The 17,292-nt window shown below is 40.8% G+C and overlaps 2 protein-coding genes across 2 annotated transcripts in view; one reads left to right on the top strand and one right to left on the bottom strand.

Moving 5' to 3' along the window:
• LOC101855956 overlaps positions 1-8,467 on the bottom strand; it is a gene marked incomplete in the record, with an annotated part of 111,217 nt that extends 102,750 nt beyond the window's left edge. The window contains 6 exon segments of the mRNA XM_035970277.1: positions 12-159; positions 913-1,122; positions 2,845-2,977; positions 3,596-3,661; positions 7,753-7,853; positions 8,200-8,467. Of these exon segments, the coding sequence (XP_035826170.1) occupies positions 12-159; positions 913-1,122; positions 2,845-2,977; positions 3,596-3,661; positions 7,753-7,839 (644 nt within the window).
• A 634-nt stretch (positions 8,468-9,101) lies between these two features.
• Positions 9,102-17,292, top strand: part of LOC101854580 — a gene marked incomplete in the record, with an annotated part of 15,657 nt that continues 7,466 nt past the window's right edge. Inside the window, 2 exon segments of the mRNA XM_013083626.2 lie at positions 9,102-11,150; positions 11,585-17,015. Of these exon segments, the coding sequence (XP_012939080.1) occupies positions 11,652-17,015 (5,364 nt within the window).

Raw genomic sequence — 17,292 nt, 5'->3', positions numbered from 1 at the left:
GGTTTACACACCGAAAATCTGTCACAGGTCCAATGTTGAAGGTCTGTTTCTGGTCTCTGCTCAGCCCCGCAAACAACAGGTAAAAGATGTGGAAGTTTCGCTCTCCAGGGCCCTGACTCACAACTCGTGATTTCTCCAAAAGATAATCTTGGATTTTTGCTGATGCAACAGAATAAAAGATGAATATGTATTTGATTTGAGGCATGAGACCCCAAAAAACAATGCAAGTAACGACCCTCAACAGAAGAAAAAGGAACAATGGTAAGAAAAGTGAAATGAAACAGAGATTATCTTGTAGTCTATTTTTTTCTTATGAAAGAGGCATCATATCTCACTAAATTATTCTATCTTTTTAAAATCCTTAACCATACAACCGTGAAAGAACCAATACAATGGCGACCAGAATGACAGAATGTAGAATTCGGGGCTTTAAAGGGACCGCTTGCTACTGACTGGCTGTAAAGATCGAACAAAAATCAAGCAAGAATGATAAGCAAGACGAATGACGAGCATAGGATATTTTTTAATATATTATTGGAAAACTGAAAAAGTGATCTGTAGCTTTTTGGCATAAATGTGACATTTTGGAGTTCACCTGAGATATGAAGAAAATGGGGAAAAATAGAGAGAGTAGAAAAGGAGATACTGATAAACTTCTTCTCCCTCCTCTCTCTCTCTTTCTCTCTCTCTCTTTCTCTCTCTCTCTCTCTCTCTCTCTCTTTCTCTCTCTATCTATCTATCTATCTATCTCTATATTCTATCTATCTCTATCGCTCTCTCAATTCTTCCTACACCATTTGCGCTATACACATGTGAATATATGAGAGAGTGTTTTCTTTCGTGTGTGTATGTGTCTGTAATTTTGCTTGTCTGCTCGCGTATGTTGTCTAGAAAGACAGATCTTTTCCTCACCTCCAGTTAACTCTCCCCCTTCGTCCACCATGAGCTCAATCAACTTGCCGAAACGGCTGGAGTTGGAGTTCATGGGGGTCACCGCGTTGCCGAAAGACTCCAACAGTGGATTCAACCTTGTGATCTTCTCGTTCAGCTTGTGGCTTGTGGTGTTGCACAGAAAGGAGATGTGGTCAATAAAAAACTTGGTCGACTCTGTTTTGCCGGTGCCTGGGAACGCGTAAATCCAACGGGGATGGGGGGGGGGGGGTGTCATATATGGTCTCTTATAATTAAGGACAAGCGAGCTAGCCAAGATTTCGAGGGTTTCCAGAAATCTTGACCTACACCAAAAGTGGACATTGCCCTACCTATAGGAGAAGTTTGGTTTCATTGGTGTGTATGTTTCTGTGGTTTAAAAAAACTCTTTGTATTTTAAAGAAACTGAACAAGGTGCAAAAACTTTACATTCGATTTTCTCAAAACAGCATTATTCGGGAGAGCCCCCTTGTGCTTAAATGCGACCATATATAAAAGAAAGTGTCTGGGGACAGACAGATGAGACAGTTCGAACACGTGTTAAGGACAGGGTTGTGTTCTGGTGCCGTTAATTGGACGGATTTATTCATAAAATTGCTCAGATTTAGATTAAAGAGTGTCAGTTTAAATCTCTGCAACTATGCTTAACTTTTCCAATGTAAATTATTCAGATTATTATTGATAATATAGCCCGTGTTGGGTTTGCAGGGAAATGTGTTCTGCATGATTTGCTTCTTGAATTAAATCTTAGGGTATGAGTCTGAATAATATGGGTATGGGTACGGATAACATGGGTATTGATAACGGTGTGGGCATGGATATGGATTCCGGTATGGGTATGAGTATGGGTATGGGTATGGGTATAGCTATGGGTATGGGTATAAGTACGGGTATTGGTATGGGTATGGGTATGGGTATGGGTATGGGTATGGGTATGGGTATGGGTATAGATGACATTTAATAGATTCAGCAGAAGATGAAGAACACCGGCAGAATCTATTAAATGTCATCGTACAAGAGAGTGACAACATGGGCTTAAGCCTAAACATCAAGAAAACCGAAACGATGGTGATAAGCAGAAAAACTCCAATCCCAACATGCAATATCAAAGTCAACGATACCACCCTCAAGCAAGTACAACATTTTAAATATTTGGGGACCATTATATCATCAGATGGTAGATGTCACACCGAAATTAAAAGCCGCATTTGCCAAGCAAAAACAGCCTTCCACAAGATGAAACAGATGCTCACAAACATCAATCTGTCACTGGAAACGAGGAAAGGAGTACTAAAAAGTTACATCGAGCCAATCCTATTATACGGGTGCGAAGCGTGGACAATCAATAAACAGCTGGAAAGAACAATTGTAGCGACAGAGTTGTGGTTCATAAGACGCATGCTACGTATCCCATGGACAGCTAGAAAAACAAACGAAGAAGTCCTGGTTGAAGCAAATTATAGAAAACAAATTATCACGAATATAAGAAAACGAAAGGCAAATTTCTTCGGACACACAATGCGGAAAGAAGCATTAGAGAATATTGTCACAACAGGAAAGTTTGATGGAAAGAGAGGCAGAGGCAGACAGAGGGAAAAGATACTGGACAAGATGACAACATGGTTGGGAGCAGCAAGAACTACAGACACCATTGCTGCAGCGAAGGACAGGGTGAAGTGGAGGTCCATGGTCGCCCACGCCAGTCGGCAAGGCACCGGATGATGATGATAGGTATGGGTATAGGTATAGGTATGGTTATAAGTATGGGTATAGGTATGGGTATAGATATGGGTATGGGTATGGGTATGGGTATGGGTATGGGTATGGTTATTGGGACGGGAACGTGTAGGGGTATAGGTATGGAAACGGATACGGGTAGAATTACGTCCCCAACATAAAGTGAAATGAAGTTACCTGACTCCCCACTGACCAGGACACACTGGTTTTGGCGGGATCGAGTGAGTCTCCGGTAGCTTTGCTCAGCTGTCCAGTAAACATGTGGTGCAGGGGATTCTTCACAGAGCTCAGATTGGTAGCGTTCATGGTCCTGGGGGAGCGAGACAATTCAACTTTAAGAGAACTGGATGTTTTTGTTGTTTTTGTTTGTTTTTTGTTTGTTTTTGTTGTTTGTTTCTTGTTTTGTTTTGTTGTTTTTTGTTGTTTGTTTTTTTTTTGGGGGGGGTATGGGGGTGTAAAGGGGGGGGGGGGTATTTATTTATCTGTGTAGATTTTAGATCAATTAGGAGGTGAACTTTCGACTCTGCCTGTCAGGGCCAACCCGGGCTGAGAGGGATATAACATCCTAGAGGAAAGACCGAGATACTCGATTAAAGAAAATATTCTCCCCACTTCAGGATTGAACTTGAGCCTGCTGAGTGCGACAGCGAGGGGTGTAACCGCTACACCTCAGACGCTGCTGTTTTGTGGTCCGGTTTGGGATTTTGCCTATCATGGAAAGCGCATTAGCTCGTTATCGTTGTGGGGAAGATATTATTTTGTCACATTTTTACCGGGAATGTACAATACAGAGTGGTACAGGTATCCCTGAGAGGCAGTGGTACAGCAGCTTTATCTTAAATTCAATTGTTTTGATAATTGTTTACAGCAGAGAGCCTCGTTTCTGACAAACAGGAGGCTAAAACACCCTCATTAAAAGCCGCCTCACCTGCTGTGAGTAGATTGGTAAGGTCTTGTTCGGGTTGATAGCCACAAGGACATCGCCCAAGAAAGTCTGTGAGAGAAACCAACAAAAGCAAAAAATAATAAGTATTAGCCTACACGTAACGAAATATTTCATCACGAGTATGTTTCTTTAATATGAACAACGACTTATTAATGAGTGTCTCGATCGAATGAAAGAGAGGGGTGGAAAATCATAACCGCCAATGTCTGAACCAGACAACCAGACAAGACACTTGATGATGATAATGATGATGATGATAATGAGGAGGAGGAGGAGGAGGAGGAGGAGGAGGAGGAGGAGGAGGAGGAGGAGGAGGAGGAGGAGGAGGAGGAGGAGGAGGACATGTTATTTATAACTGAGACTGCCACACAAAGAGAAAGAGAGTCAAATCCCAACGGAGTAGTTTCATTGTTTCAAAACAGATGCAGGTGATAGCGATGGGTTTAACAAATAATGTCATTTACAATGTTGTGTTTCGTCATTACCTGATTGGGTTTTCTTTGCCTGACACTTCAGATAAGTAACAAATATTTAACGCAGAGACGCCTCATTCATCTCATCCGCCCCGTTCACTTCTCCCGCCACATCCCCATTTCATCTACCCCCTCCATCTCTTTTCCCCCTCACCTCTCCATATCATTTATCCTTAACCCCTTCGATCAAGTCCTGCTCATTCATCCTCACCCCTACCTTTTTACACACATATGCATTACAATTATATAATATTCAACCTCGCACATCCCATGTACTTTTTCTACCGCCTTCACCCTAACAACAGTCTCTAAAAACAAAAGATTTGCTCATTCTGAAATGATACTGCTCAGTTTAAATCTGTTTAGTTTTGAGTAGCGCGCCTGATAGGAACAATACAAAATAATACGCCATAGTGTGACTGACCATGAGTCTATCAGGAACAAAACAAAGTAATATGTCATATTATGACGCACAGTGGGCCTAATAGAAACAATGCAAAACAAGACGTCATGCAATGATGAACAGTGCTCGGCATCATGGTCTTCGTGCTTCGCAAGACATGACACACGTCACATGGCAAAATGCCTCTTTCGCCCCCCCCCCCCCCCCCCCCCTTAAAAAAAAAAAGGTGAATGATGCTCATCATTGGTCATAAAGGTCTGATTCGGTCACCCATCACTTACCTGCTCTCACGTCTTTCTATGAAATTTCCATGTATAGCTTGTTCACTTACATCTGACCGCGTTAAAAAAAAATCTAGCTCATTGAGGAAATCACCTAAATCTATGCCCACGAAACTTTGCATGGCACTTCTGCAGGCTAGCAACCAAACAAATTTTCAAAAAAATCTTGACTCTGTAATAAAAAAGCTTTTCTTTACGGGCCGTATATTAAAAATCGCTATTTGGATACATACACAGCATCACTTAAATAATGACTACTGTAACCTTACCTACAAATTGCTCATTTTGAGAAAGCGACACCACCCTGCTCCCACATTTCAGGGTAAGCTTGTCGATTTCAACCCACGGCTGTCTAGACGTCTCCACGTGCTCCATGTGAGTCTCGAAAAATGCTCACCCCGTCTCTTGAATTGTATTGTATTTCTTTTTTCTTTTTTTTATTAGAGGTTTTACGGCGCTCGCTACTGCATGAGGTATTATGATCGTATTTCTTAAGCGGCCCGCACAAAATATTTCATCAGTAATAATAGTATTGACGTCAAACTTTTTGACGCTTTGTTACGTGTAGGGGCGGTATTGATGGCCTCAAAAGTATAGACGTCAATACATTGATGGATCTGTTTCAGTTGATATTTTTTGCACAAACCGTCAAACTATTGAGTGTGTGTGGGCACTCATCAATATTTTGAGTCAAATTCACTTTTTGATTTTCAGAAGAGAAGAGATTTATCATAGCGCCGTCTAAAGAAAAAAAGAATGTTCTTCTTGAACTCATAGAAGTCTATAAGAGTTTGCCTGCGCTTTGGAAAATTAAAAGCAAGGAAAACAGTGACAGGCAGAAGAAAGACTGTGCAAATCGGAGGGTTAATGACATTCTGTCTGCAGGAGATATGACCTTGCGCATAACTGTATCTTGTTTTATGATGTGAGGTCCCACCAGTTCCAGCAATTCATTAAAAGAAAGTCCCTCCATTCTTAAAAGCTTTTATAATCTTCTGGTTCATGGTTCCTCGGTTCTTTCAATAGTTCACTGTGTCCAAAATTAGCGCGTTGAAGAAACCACTGCTGGGCCCACTTAGTTTGTTTCTTTGTTGTACTTCTTCTTCGCTTGTGGCACATTAGCGCAAGAGCCAGCGCTATTGCTCCGTGCATTGCCGTTCACAAACTGAATATTGCACAATAATATAGAGCGTGTATGGCAACCGTCAAAACTGTCTAAAAGTTTGACGTCAATACTACTGATGAAAAAGTTTGAGCGTGTGTGGGTCGCTTTAAAAGAACCTGAAATGGTGGTGTTGAGGCAAATATGTCAACTTTTAAATGCTTTAGGTGTATGCTGTAAATCCCTTATCATTTTTTTACCCGCTTTAGGCTCACATCAAAGAAAGCGTATCGGAACCTCAGTTTGCAGTGACATTTATGAATGGGCTTTTAGATTATGTTGGTCGCTTAACTTTTAGATCTGCATACAAAGACCCAGAAAGATTAAAAAGAGCGATTTTTTTCTATCCCATTTTAACCGCTGTCAGACGAAAGTGAACGAGCTAGAGCTCTGAACAACCTGTCTAAGCTATAATATCAGATTTCCAATACAGTCAGCACAAGTCTGAAGAACTCTTACCCTGCTATCGCCGGCTTAAAGAATGTTTAAGGCACACAAAGAATGAATGTAATACATAATTGTGCTAACCGCGCCACAAGCTATTTCCTTCCTGGTATGCACATTCCAGCAACGACTGTCCAAGTGAAATGACTGGCCTTTCCCTCTGTGCCCTAATATTAAACTGGCGATCAAAGGAACGGTACCACTTTTTGATTGCATGAAAAAAAAAATCTAGACTTTTGAGTTTGAAATTTAGGTCTTTGTTTATCAAAAACCGCTATAACATTTGATCATTGTCACCCAAGTGGGTGGTTGGAGGGCGCCACTGGTAGGTCCTACTTCTTTACTTTCCTCTCTGTTATTTCGGTCTGTCTGTCTTACTTTTTCCCAGCACGAAATGACCATTATTGTGTCGATGTGCTTCTTTTTACGCAAAAAAGCAAACAAAATCACCCAAGAAACATGGTAGGTTTACCTCAAAATCTGAAAAACCAAGCCATCGGCGCGTTCCTTTCATTTTTGCTGTTGCCAGGTATTTCAAAGTTAACAGAAAACTGACGTTTGCTATCCGGGCTATAGCAAAACATAATGTCATCACCCAATTATCGTTTTAAAGCCTAGCACAACCCACTCATGAAGCATACCAAATTTACCAATTTAAAGCTAAATAAATTCTGCATGATCTGACACGTTAGTATTTCATGTATGTTATGATCCGCCTGAGATATGGTTACTCAATATTTACCTTAAAAATCAGACTTAGCAAAAGTGTGTGAAATCAAAGAAACATGCGTGTTTTGGGGTGTATAAACAGAGGCGTCCAAAAGAAACTTTGAAATGCATTGATCCAATTATCGTATTAAGCCTTGTATTATCCACTCATGCTGTATTTGAAATCAAACGTCAAATCAACTTAATTGTTTCAAAATGAAAAAGAAGGTTTTGTGCTCCATCCGTATAATCAAAAACAAACGCGGACAATCAATGTGATGTGGCATTTAGAAGGGGAATGAAATTTGTGTCTGAGAAAATTTGTGTTTATGAAACAGCGAAATAGGCCAAGAGTGGGTGGCATTTCTAAGAAGACAAATTATGACTCTATGTGATTTTTTAGTCTTTGTTAAATTTTTTTCAAGCCAAAAAATGGATTTGTCAAAAAACGAAAGAGACAACAAAAATAGGAGAGTAGACATCTAGTTTCTTTAATAATTATAATCTAATTACAGTAAAACTTGAACCTTCAGGGGCCTACAATGTTTTCACTATTGCTGTTAATAAAGAAAATAGATGCAAAGCCTTCTGCATATAGTTCGATGCAATTGAAGAAGACGGTTTGTAAACAAACAAAATATTTTCCCTAACAGTTTGAAAGAACTTACGTATATTTTGTCCCTTTGATATCTGTATTTGAGGCTTGCGAGAATAGTCCTTTCATCCAGAACGTCCAGAGCGCTGAGATCGTCCATGTCAATCTAATATCCTGGGGAAGAAACATGTGGTGCTGTCACAATCTGAGCTAACTTTCGACGGAAAGAAAAGGGGGAAAGGGGGGAAGGGAAGCTATATTTCAAAGCCCAGATTAACGAATCAGATGACGAATGTAAAATCCTGAATGAAACGAATGGGCAGACAGACAGGCAGACAGTGAGGCAGACAGATAGACAGGCAGGCAGATAGACAAGCAGACAGGCAGACAGACAGGCAGACAGACAGGCAGACAGACAGACAAATAGATAGATAGATAGATAGATAGATAGATAGATAGATAGATAGATAGATAGATAGATAATTTTTAAAATTTGAAAGCAGCACGTTTTATAACTCACCTTTATCCTGTAAACACAGCTAAAACATTTTTATTCACCAAACTGTAGGTCCATATTAAAACCCTTTGAACACCAAAAAAAACAACCAACAGAAATGCAATTTAGAAATGCATTCTTAGTAATGCAATGGTTTATTACGAAGCCCTCATGATTACTAGTTTACTTCGGAGAAATCTGTTCCGGACACTATTGTATTATATCTTATGGTCACATCCGCTTGTTTCGAACAGAAACACTTGAGAACAAAAGTTTAATTCGTTTCTCAGCAGCAGTGGTGCAAGCATGAAATTCTGCAAAGAATGGAAACTGATGAATTTGCAAGTGGTCAACGCATACTGTTCGCCGTTATTATTAACTCGACTCTTGCCGTTACAAATAGGCTACTTGCTTCTGGGCAAATTGATTTGCATAAGGATGTTAACAGTGTCCCTATCTTACTGTGTGAATGAGCGATTTCTCTCAAGTAGGTAGCAGTGGTGGTAGCTTTGCAGTATAGTTTCTCCTCGGGGTATTTCCGAGAGGTCCTATATGAATAAGTAATTGCGTCTCCATGCGTCAACACACGACCAAAACTATAGACCTAATAATACTATAATGTTTTTAACAAAGAGAATGGGAAGGCCATTGTGAGGACCAATAAGCTACAGAATTATTGCACAAAAATATTGAATAGAGACTGTCTTACAACTTTGTTTTGAACCTTTTTTGTAATGGAAGCTTATTAGAAAGAGTTTTTAACCTGCAATAATGTTTCTAATGGGCTTCTTTTAGTTTTTGTAAGATTTCATGGGGTTATTTCACCTCGTTTTCAGTAAATTGGTACTCTGTTTTATGTCGAAAGTTCAACCCCTTGCCGCATTCCAAGTTCAACAGTCGAAACTTTTTCCATTTACTTATAGGCCATATTATTCGAGTTTTACTTACACATAAGAATGAGGAAAGTTACAAAGTGTGTAATGCTCTAAAAAAAAAAAAAAGAAAGTTTAAGCAATAACATTGTTTTTAAGACGTTTTAAGTGAAAGAACGAAAGGAGAAAACATTTTATAAACTATTCTTTTTAAGTGATGTATGTAATTATGTTGCTCTCTCTCTCTCTCTCTCTCTCTCTCTCTCTCTCTCTCTCTCTCTCTCTCTCTCTCTCTCTCTCGATCCCTATACCTCTCTTCTGTGTCTCTGCTTGTCTCTGTGTCTCCTTGTATTTGTCCATGTCTGCCCGTCTGTTTATCTGTTCGTCTGTCTCTCCCCTCTCTCTCTCTCTCTCTCTCTCTCTCTCTCTCTCTCTCTCTCTCTCTCTCTCTCTCTCTCTCTCTCTCTCTCTCTATCTCTCTCTCTTTTCTCTCTCTCTCTGGTGCCTAATGTTACTATAACGCAACTGAGGACACAAATGAAAGTGAGTTCTCTTTATCACCCGAGATTCAATGAAGAAATGGTGTAAAACACAAGGGGCATAACTGAAAATCAGTCCAAACAGTCCAAACACGACTGTGCCTGTTCTTTCATTTATTGTGTCCTTCGTTGCTTTTAGTACGCCTATTTGCATTTTCTCTATCGAATAGGCTGTCTGAAAGCAACATAACTTACAACTAAAAGGACGTGTATGCGCTGTGCGTCACACAGAAGTAGTTTATTTTACTCGATTTAACTAATGAACATATTAGCCAACGGTCTACAATCGAACAATTATCTAAATTACACATAGTCTGTAATTCGCCTTAACTCCAGAAGGTGTTACTCCTGGGTACTATAACTAAATTTTCAAAGTATTTTGCTTGAGATTTACGCTTAAACAAAACAAGCAACAATTGCGCTAACGGCAAGAGCCAGCAAGCTGAAATAGCTCAAAATCAAGGATTCTGTATAGGGAAGTTGAACTCATCAAGAGATAGGCTACACGCTGATCAAATCGCACCCTAACAGTTCCTCGAAATATATTTGTTGCGCGGTCAGTCGGCCTCCTGCCTCGCAATTGGAAGACATTTTCACCTGCGCCCGATGTGATGTGTTAAATAAAGAGGTGAAACTCGGGTTTCAAAATTAGGCCCAGATGGCAAAATAAAACAACCTAAAATGGCAAAAGCGTGCAAAAATGGAAGCCCTTGGGGGGAAAATGATACCCCCCCCCCCCCCAATCCATCAGAAAACCCTAAAGCGCCTCAAAGTAGCAGCTTCAATCAATTTGGCAAACCTTCTGCTTCACACAGAATTGTCTACCAACTGTTTTCCTGTGGTGTTGCTGGTGTCACGAAAAAGAAATAATCAACTGCACCTCCAGCTTCTGTGTATTGTTTCTATTTACAATACCTTGCTTCACGCAATACATTTTACAGCCTGTCACTCCATATGCTTCATTTTGCTGCCAAAAAGTTTCGGAGTAGGGAATCGACCAACAACGCAGCTGGTAATGCAAAAAGTAGGTGACCAAGGTGAGCATGTTAACTGGTAGACAGAAACTAAGAATGAAATCATGTGTAGCAGTCTTTAAACTTTAAGGGTGGAGTATCTCTGGACCCCCCCCCCCCCCCCTCCCCTCTCAGAAAGGAAATACCAAATATAAAAAAGAGATAGTCATTCATTTAGCCTCGCCTATTTGAACTTTCCTTCTATGTCGTGTCTGAACGCAAACTTATTAGCACACCGAGAAACTGAAAACACCTGACACAGTATAATAAAGACTGATCATCGGTGGAAATGCCGTTTCTCGCTAACTGGATCGCCACGATCCTTACATCGAGCTTTTAAATATTTATAGTTAAAATTCTTTCATGCTAGAATGTGATCATCTTTCTTCGTACTTTTCAATGCAGCGCTTATTCCTTTCAGACTTTTAAGTAATCCACACTTTTCGCATTTTCGGTGAACGGAAGTTCTTGTTACTATCAACGTATTTGGAAACGACAATGTTTACAACAGTTCGCGTTCTCAAGATGGAAGTGGAAGCTTGTTTTAGACAGTAAGGAAAGTACAATTGGTTACTCTTATCCCAAAACACAATCAAACATTCAAGATTCATTTTACGTTATTTGTTCAAATGAGGATCATTGTGAAGGACCAGTAAACATCAGCAGACTCATATGACCTTATTTTATGTAGGGGTCCTTATGTAGAAATCTAGACTAGATATGTAGATCTAGATCTATATCTAGATCTAGATCTAGATATAGATCTAGATCTATATAGATTTAGTTGTGATCGCCTTAAAACTCTTACCAAACTGAAAAACTAAATACATCACTATTGTCGTTCTCTAAGGTAAATCACATTAATGAAAACTTCAGTGGTACTGTTGAAGCACATATTCTAGATCTAATCTAGATCTAGATTAGATGTGCTAGATCTAGATGCTTGATCGATGGTCCAATGTTTATGAATATATATGTTTCAAAGGGTCAAGGGCCAAGAAGACCGCACTCTCTCACGTAGTCATCGTTAAGTCTCTTCACCTCTCAATACAATGGACAGACGAAGTAGCTGGCGACACTATAGTAAATCTCTAATCGAGGAACTGAAAGAAAAGTTAGAAGACAGGCGGACAAGAACCCTTGAACTTCTCAAAAACAGCAGCGATCTGGAAACATTACAAGAAGTTGACTCAGAAAGTGACGGGCTGGATGACACTAGCACCAACTTGACTAATAATCATGGCAAATTCCTCTCTGAATTCTCCGGTCCACAAGGTGTAGACCAGGAGACTTTCTCCGAAACCAGTTCTCTTGCCCAGTCAGAGTACAGTGCGGATTTTTGCAGTCCGGACGGGGAAGATTCTATTTATTCATCAGAATGGGGGGAAGCAAACGTACCCCACCGCACACAACAAAGTAGTCAGGGCGTGTATCATCAATGTGAAAATTTAAGAGCTGTGAACGGTAAATATTGGGAAAGTCAAGCTCGTGAAAGCGTTGATGAAAACTTGAGTAAGGACACTCTGTGTGGTGATAGTGAATCCTTTCAGACTGACAGTGTTGCTACTTTGTGTGAGCAAGACGTGACACTTACCACCAAATATGAGAGCATTGGGGAGCTGGGTAATAAATCAGCAGTGAGGAATTCTTTCCTCAAACCACACAGCGATGCTCCTGAAGTGTCTTTAATATCTGTCAAGGCTTGTAACAGACAGTCGCATGGATGGAATTATGAAAGCGACGATACGTCCCCGGAGATTCAGGAAGAAACACTCAGACCGAAAGGATCATGTAAGCCCAGTGCTTGTAAAAGTGAAATCACAGTTAAGCATCTGACTGGTAATGAGATATCTCGTCCCCACTCTTTGTCAATGACCGACGTTGGTAATAACCCAAAACATCATTCATTACATGGGCCAAATTTGATATTTTTTTCAAACAAAAGTGCTGTTATTGCTCAGACAGTGGAGCGCTGTGATCGCCTTGTGCAAAATGAACTCAATAGGGTTATTAGCAACACTATTCAAAGCTGCCTAAGAATTAGATCAACTACGACTTCACAAAGTAGTAGTCCTAATAATTACGCAGAGGATGGAGACTGTACGCATATGGCCCTTGTGAGGTGTCAATCTTATTTCCCTCAAGGAGACGACAAGAGCAAAAAAGGCGATTTAGGAGCGAAGACAGATATAGATGACGATAGAAATTGTGAGAGTGAGGCATTGGGTTTGTTTGATTTGACACAAGAGCACACTGGCAATCCTGAAAATAATACAGATCAAATAACCTGCCTTTTTAAAAAGATTTCAAATATAATACTTCATGGGAATAAAATGTCTCCCGCAATCGACAGTAATTTGTTGCCATTTATAAGACATCAGTCTTCAGCCGTAGAAAACTGTATTAGTTCTGGTTATACCAATGTCTCAGCAAACAGTGGCAATTTTGATAAAGACTGCACATCTGAATCTTTCGCTAAAGATGGATTGAACACGAAACAGTATGGAGACAAGTTAGGTATTGGGCAAGAGAATAAAACAGCTCATGGAGTAAGAACATACGAAAATACTACAAGGGTGAGAGAGACTAAAGAGAAAGAGAAAGACAATTCCCTCAATGAAATGAACTATGCAGATGATAAAGTCGAAGGAAAGATTTTTCAAGCGTCAACGAAAACTTCGTTTCAAGACCGAATAAGCACACGACCCCCTTCTGGTTTGAACAGCAAATGGATCAAAGCCGCAAAACCTAAAGGCGTCACTGCTCCACAATTTGGCTTAAAGAGAGAAAAGACTTTTGTTGTGGAGGACTTAGACTCGTGCCAAGTTTCACCTATCAAACGAACGTCGACGTTTCTCATTTCTAGTCCTTGTGACTCCGAAGTCGAAGATACGGGCACTCATCGTGAAATATACAGCGATTTGGTTCCAACTAACCCAGAAGCATCTGCAACAAAGTCTTCAACGCTAGGATACGCTTCTAAAGAAGAAGAATTGGAGCACCTTGAGACAAGGGCACCTCATTCGTCTCCAACCTTTCTCGTATCTGAGGACATCCCCTCCACAGATAAAGTTCCGTTAGCTTCTCGAGACATTACCAGCACACCCAAAGAGTCGATAGAGGCACCAGGGCCAACTACAGTGTCAAAAGAAAATGATACTTGTTTTGACGTCCAAAAATCTCAAGACACCGAATTAAGTGAGGACGACGACGATGAAGACACGCAGTTGTCAGGAGACAAAGCTAGAAGGTATTCTATCGACTTGTTATCAGAGCTGCTTTGCTCAGAATCGAAGAGTGAGAATATTGATACTGGACGCAATGATTCTTTTGAGCACGAAAGGCTGGATAGCAAGCAATATCAAAAGGAAATTTTTAGTCCCACTAATCAGCTGAAAAGAGACGGATTCCTAAGGGGTTGCACTTTACCGACTAGCACTACCTGTGAATCAATAGAAAGTGACAAATTCAAGCAATATGATATGACCAATATTGTTCATAGCGAGTTGAGTCCACCACGAAATCGGAGTGTAGCTGCCGATCAACGCTTAAAACTCAAGTCAAACCAGAGGAGAAAGGAATGTGTACGGAACTTTCGTCAAGGGTTGGAGAACACCAAAGAAATTGTCAATTCTTATGAACCTGGGCCAGTCGGAAAATTGTACAATAAAAAATGCAAACCAGGAGGACAGATCCTGAGCAAAGACACAGGCAAATTTCGAGTTAGTTCAACAAATACAGACACTACTTCAGATCAATCGGTGCCAACCAGTTCTTCTGTTAAAGATTGGGCGTGTTTTAAAGACACACGGTCTGCTAGCAAAGGCCATCAAGGAAAAATGTGTGATGCTATCACCGATTCGGGAAAGATGGAAATTTTTCCAAACCAAGGAGCATTCTGGTCGGCCAAAGTAGATTTGCCCCGGATTGAAGACAACGGTGTAGATGAACTCTGTCAAGACGTCAGTCCTTCGGATATTCTGCGTCGGAAACAGAAGGAGGAAGTGGACACAAAGCTGATACAGTTGACAAACTGTAGTAGAAAGCATCACAAACCACGGTCCCCACATCGGTTGTCTGTGTCTACAAGAAGTCTGAAACCGGTACTTTTGTCTGAAAGTGGGACTAATGACAGAAGCGCTCATGATGCTGTAAAATTATACTTATCTACAATTGAAAACAACCCGTCTGCGACTACCACATGTTGTGGTTTAAGTAATATGAAAAAATGTTCTAATTACTTCACGAATGACCAAATGAACATTCCTAGTTTTGAGGAATTTCGCGATTCGAAGGGAACTTCAGCAGAGAACAGCGACATTTCTCTTCAACCAACTCCTTCTGAATTGTTATTGATAAAATTACAGTCAGAAAAACCGACACCCCCCTCTGGGCTTTCTAAATTAGCCTGTGATGAGGATGGTAAAAAAAAACAACAACGTACTAACTGCTGTTCAGACAGAGTCGCATCACTCCACATACACGACTCCAGTCCCCCGAAACCACTTATAGATTCGCCGACAGTTAATGACCTCAAGACTCCCAGTGGAAGGGGATCAGTAGATACTCAAGAGTGCACGACATCACACGACCTTTTTTCATCCTTCAGTTCTACAAGTGGAGAATATAGTCTGACAAAACATTCTGACAAATCCAAAAAGTCCCCACCACAATGTTCAACAATTGATATACTGCCTTCAAGGAATATCGAAAGTTTACCATTTATTAAGGAACATGAAAGTAAAACGATACACCGCGAAACCCAAAACTACAAAAATTACAGTAATACAAAGCATCTACATATTGAAGGCAGTCAGAGAAATCCTCAAGAGACATCAGCATGTCAGTTACCTGCCAAAGTGTCAGAGCAGCCTCATGCCAGTACGGATAGTTCCCGTTTTCCAGGTAAGCAAACGGCTGAAAACGAACAGGTCATTCGGTTTCACAAGGCTGAAGAAGAACGAACCACCACTATGCGTCCTTACAGATATTTTGCCAACATTGAATTTGAAAAGACTGTAGATTTGGTGGAACAGTTTCCCCAGGACTTGGAACCCACAGATGCATACAAATTCTTTGACAATATAGCTGAAGAGAAATTCCTCACTGAAGACACGAATTTAAAGTTAAAACCATCACCAGGACCATCACAGACCCGTGAAAGTAAAAGCAAACAATCAGTCGAGGAGAACTCCAATTCAGACCCCACTCTATGCGTGAGTGAAAACCAAGAACTTGTGAAAGAGAGCATCAACCCCGACATGGCCAACGTCGACGTTACACCCAGCCTAGGGAGCCCCCCTTCTTCCACGAGCCAGCAGATGATTTCTTCTTTATGTGAAGACACTCACGGAACATGGACCACCTTGGAGATCGAGGAACAGAAAGTCATCGAAAATAGAGAAAACAAAGGTTCGATTGTAAGCAAAGACCCGGTCTCTTGTGAAGAGGCTGATGTGCATAACGCGTGTAAACAAGGGGATCAGGATGTACCAACCATTGAAACAAAACCACGCATCGAGAGCAATATAACAAATGTCCTCCCCGTCCACCCAAACACCTCAGAATTTGACAACGTACGAGGCGGGGCGCACAGTCAAAACTACAATATTCCTACTGACGTGGAACACCACGGACTAAATTCAATGGGCAAAATGTTCGAAAGCTGCCACATCAGTGAGCTCAAAAGAGGCAGCCAACTGGAGCCAACAAATGTAAATCCACAATGCATGTTTTGCTCTGAACAAAGCAGAAACCATTTTATTTGTCGGCAGAAAGAATCAGAGCACCAAAGAGATGGGTGTAAGTGTTGTGAGCAGCGGCAGCCTACCAATGAGAGGGGGGTCTCGCAACGTAAAATTTCGCAATGCGTCACCGAGTTCTTGAAATGGCAGCAGCAGTTTTCGGAACACAGTGGTTCATCGGGGATGGCAGCAAAGCTAGGTTTTGAAAGACCCGAGTTTCAACATAATAACTTAGCTAATACTTTGAACAGACCAACTTGTATGTCGCCTGCTTGCACACAGCTACAAACACACCCTGATGAACACCAGAGAAATACTGAGTGTAGATTTTCATCAAGTTCTGTAGAGATGGACATCTTGGAGACGTTTCGGACCTTTATGAATACATATTATCGAGGATCAGACGGCCGAGAGGGCTCTGAACTTTCCCATCAGAGGTCAACTGGTAGGGGCAAAACACGGCTTATGAAAGAAACGCGCGTTCAGACGTCTCCAACAGATGAACTGGTGACATTGTCTAAAACCCAAGGCGCACAAACCGAAGAGGACCTCTGGAGCAATAGCAAAGACACTGCTTTTCAAAAGGACGTCACGGCTATATTAGGCAAACTGAGCGGACTGGAGAACGCTATCATCGATTCCCGACAAGAGCTTGACACCCTTCACACACTGGTATGTAATAATTTTGACTATGATAATGATAACAACAATTATAGAGTATAGAGCAATAAAGATAATATTAAGATCAGTAACGGGCATATTGCACTTGTAACAATGATACTGATAATGAGGGCGATATTCTGTTTTCTGAACGTTCAGTGACTTTCATAACAAAGATTGGAAAAATAAATAAGATACACTTTTTGATCTCTCTTTATACATCGCTCTCTCTTTCTCTCTCTTTCTCTTTCTCTCTCTCTCTCTCCCTCTCTCTCTCTCTCTCTCTCTC

This window comes from Aplysia californica, unplaced genomic scaffold (genome assembly GCF_000002075.1).
Source record: "Aplysia californica isolate F4 #8 unplaced genomic scaffold, AplCal3.0 scaffold00245, whole genome shotgun sequence".
NCBI classification, from domain to species: domain Eukaryota; kingdom Metazoa; phylum Mollusca; class Gastropoda; order Aplysiida; family Aplysiidae; genus Aplysia; species Aplysia californica.
This window is presented reverse-complemented; position numbering and strand designations above follow the sequence as displayed.